Raw genomic sequence first — 1250 nt, forward strand, 5'->3', positions numbered from 1 at the left:
TGGTGGGTGTTCCCGGAGACCGGAGATTTCCCACCACAAACAGGAGGGTGTCCCTCACACCTGGTGCCCCCTCTCAGCTGCTGTTTCTCTCTCCTCACAGTCTGGCTCAGTGGGTTCATCGCCATTACCCTGATCAGCGTGACATCGCTGTTGGCCGTGGCTATCATTCCATTGCTCAGTCGCTCCTTTTCCAAGATCCTGCTCCGGTTCCTGGTCACTCTAGCAATCGGCACACTGTCTGCAGACGCCCTGCTCCACCTCATTCCTCATGTAAGTACAGATCCCCCTCCCGCTTTGGGCGTCTTACGCAGGAACAGCAAGGGGCCATTCAGCCCCATCTCCTTGAGCCTGTCACACAGGAACAGGAGGAGGCCATTCAGCCCCCTCTCCTCGAGCCTGTCACACAGGAACAGCAGGAGGCCATTCAGCCCCCTCTCCTCGAGCCTGTCACGTAGAACAGGAGGAGGCCATTCAGCCCCATCTCCTTGAGCCTGTCACGTAAGAACAGGAGGAGGCCATTCAGCCCCCATCTTGAGGCTGTTACACAGGAACAGGATGAGACCATTCAGCCCCCTCTCCTCGAGCCTGTCACGTAGGAACAGGGGGAGGCCATTCAGCCCTCTCCTTGAGGCTGTTACACAGGAACAGCAGGAGGCCATTCAGCCCTGCCTCCCTACAGAGAATGGACGAGACAATTGTTGTCAGGGGGTTGGGGGTTGGGGGATGCAGGGAAGTAGGTGGGGGCCGACCTTGATTGAACCCGACGTGGGAGGATGTGGGAGGGGGGGGGGGGTGGGATTGGGGCAAGTCAGGGAGGTCTTTGGTACAATCCAAGGAGCCCAACAGCGAGGACCTTATCCCCCACCCCCCACCAAACCGTGTCTGCATTGATCCTGTTTCAGAGCAGGCAGCTACAGCAGCCAGAGGAACACTCGGAGGCAGCAGAGAAGGACTCTATCTGGAAGGGGCTGTCTGTGCTTGGAGGAATCTACATCCTCTTCATCATCGAGACCCTCCTGGGCCTGTTCAGGAACTGCAGAGGAGGGAAGGTGAGTGCGCCTTATCTCTGAGTGCAAGGCTGGGGTGGGATGTGTAACTGGGGCCCAGGGACTTGGGGTAACTCTGTGCACAAAACACACAAAAAGCTACCGCACAGCGGGCAGCAGGTAATCAGGAAGGGCTTGTTGGCTCTCAACAGGCCAAATGGCCTATTCTGTGCTGTATATCTCAATGATTTATTTCAAAGGGGT

The 1250-nt window shown here is 57.2% G+C and overlaps 1 protein-coding gene across 1 annotated transcript in view; it reads left to right on the forward strand.

Annotated features, from left to right (window-relative positions):
- The window catches only part of LOC125481994 (zinc transporter ZIP10-like), a gene marked incomplete at its 3' end in the record, with an annotated part of 9056 nt that extends 8007 nt beyond the window's left edge, over positions 1–1049 (forward strand). The window contains exons 5-6 of the mRNA XM_048593964.1: positions 101–270; positions 903–1049. Of these exons, the coding sequence (XP_048449921.1) occupies positions 101–270; positions 903–1049 (317 nt within the window). The remainder of the gene's footprint in view (positions 1–100; positions 271–902) is intronic.
- Between the last annotated feature and the right edge of the window lie 201 nt (positions 1050–1250).

The sequence above is a fragment of the Rhincodon typus genome, unplaced genomic scaffold (assembly GCF_021869965.1).
Source record: "Rhincodon typus isolate 14 unplaced genomic scaffold, sRhiTyp1.1 hic_rhity00004877, whole genome shotgun sequence".
NCBI classification, from domain to species: domain Eukaryota; kingdom Metazoa; phylum Chordata; class Chondrichthyes; order Orectolobiformes; family Rhincodontidae; genus Rhincodon; species Rhincodon typus.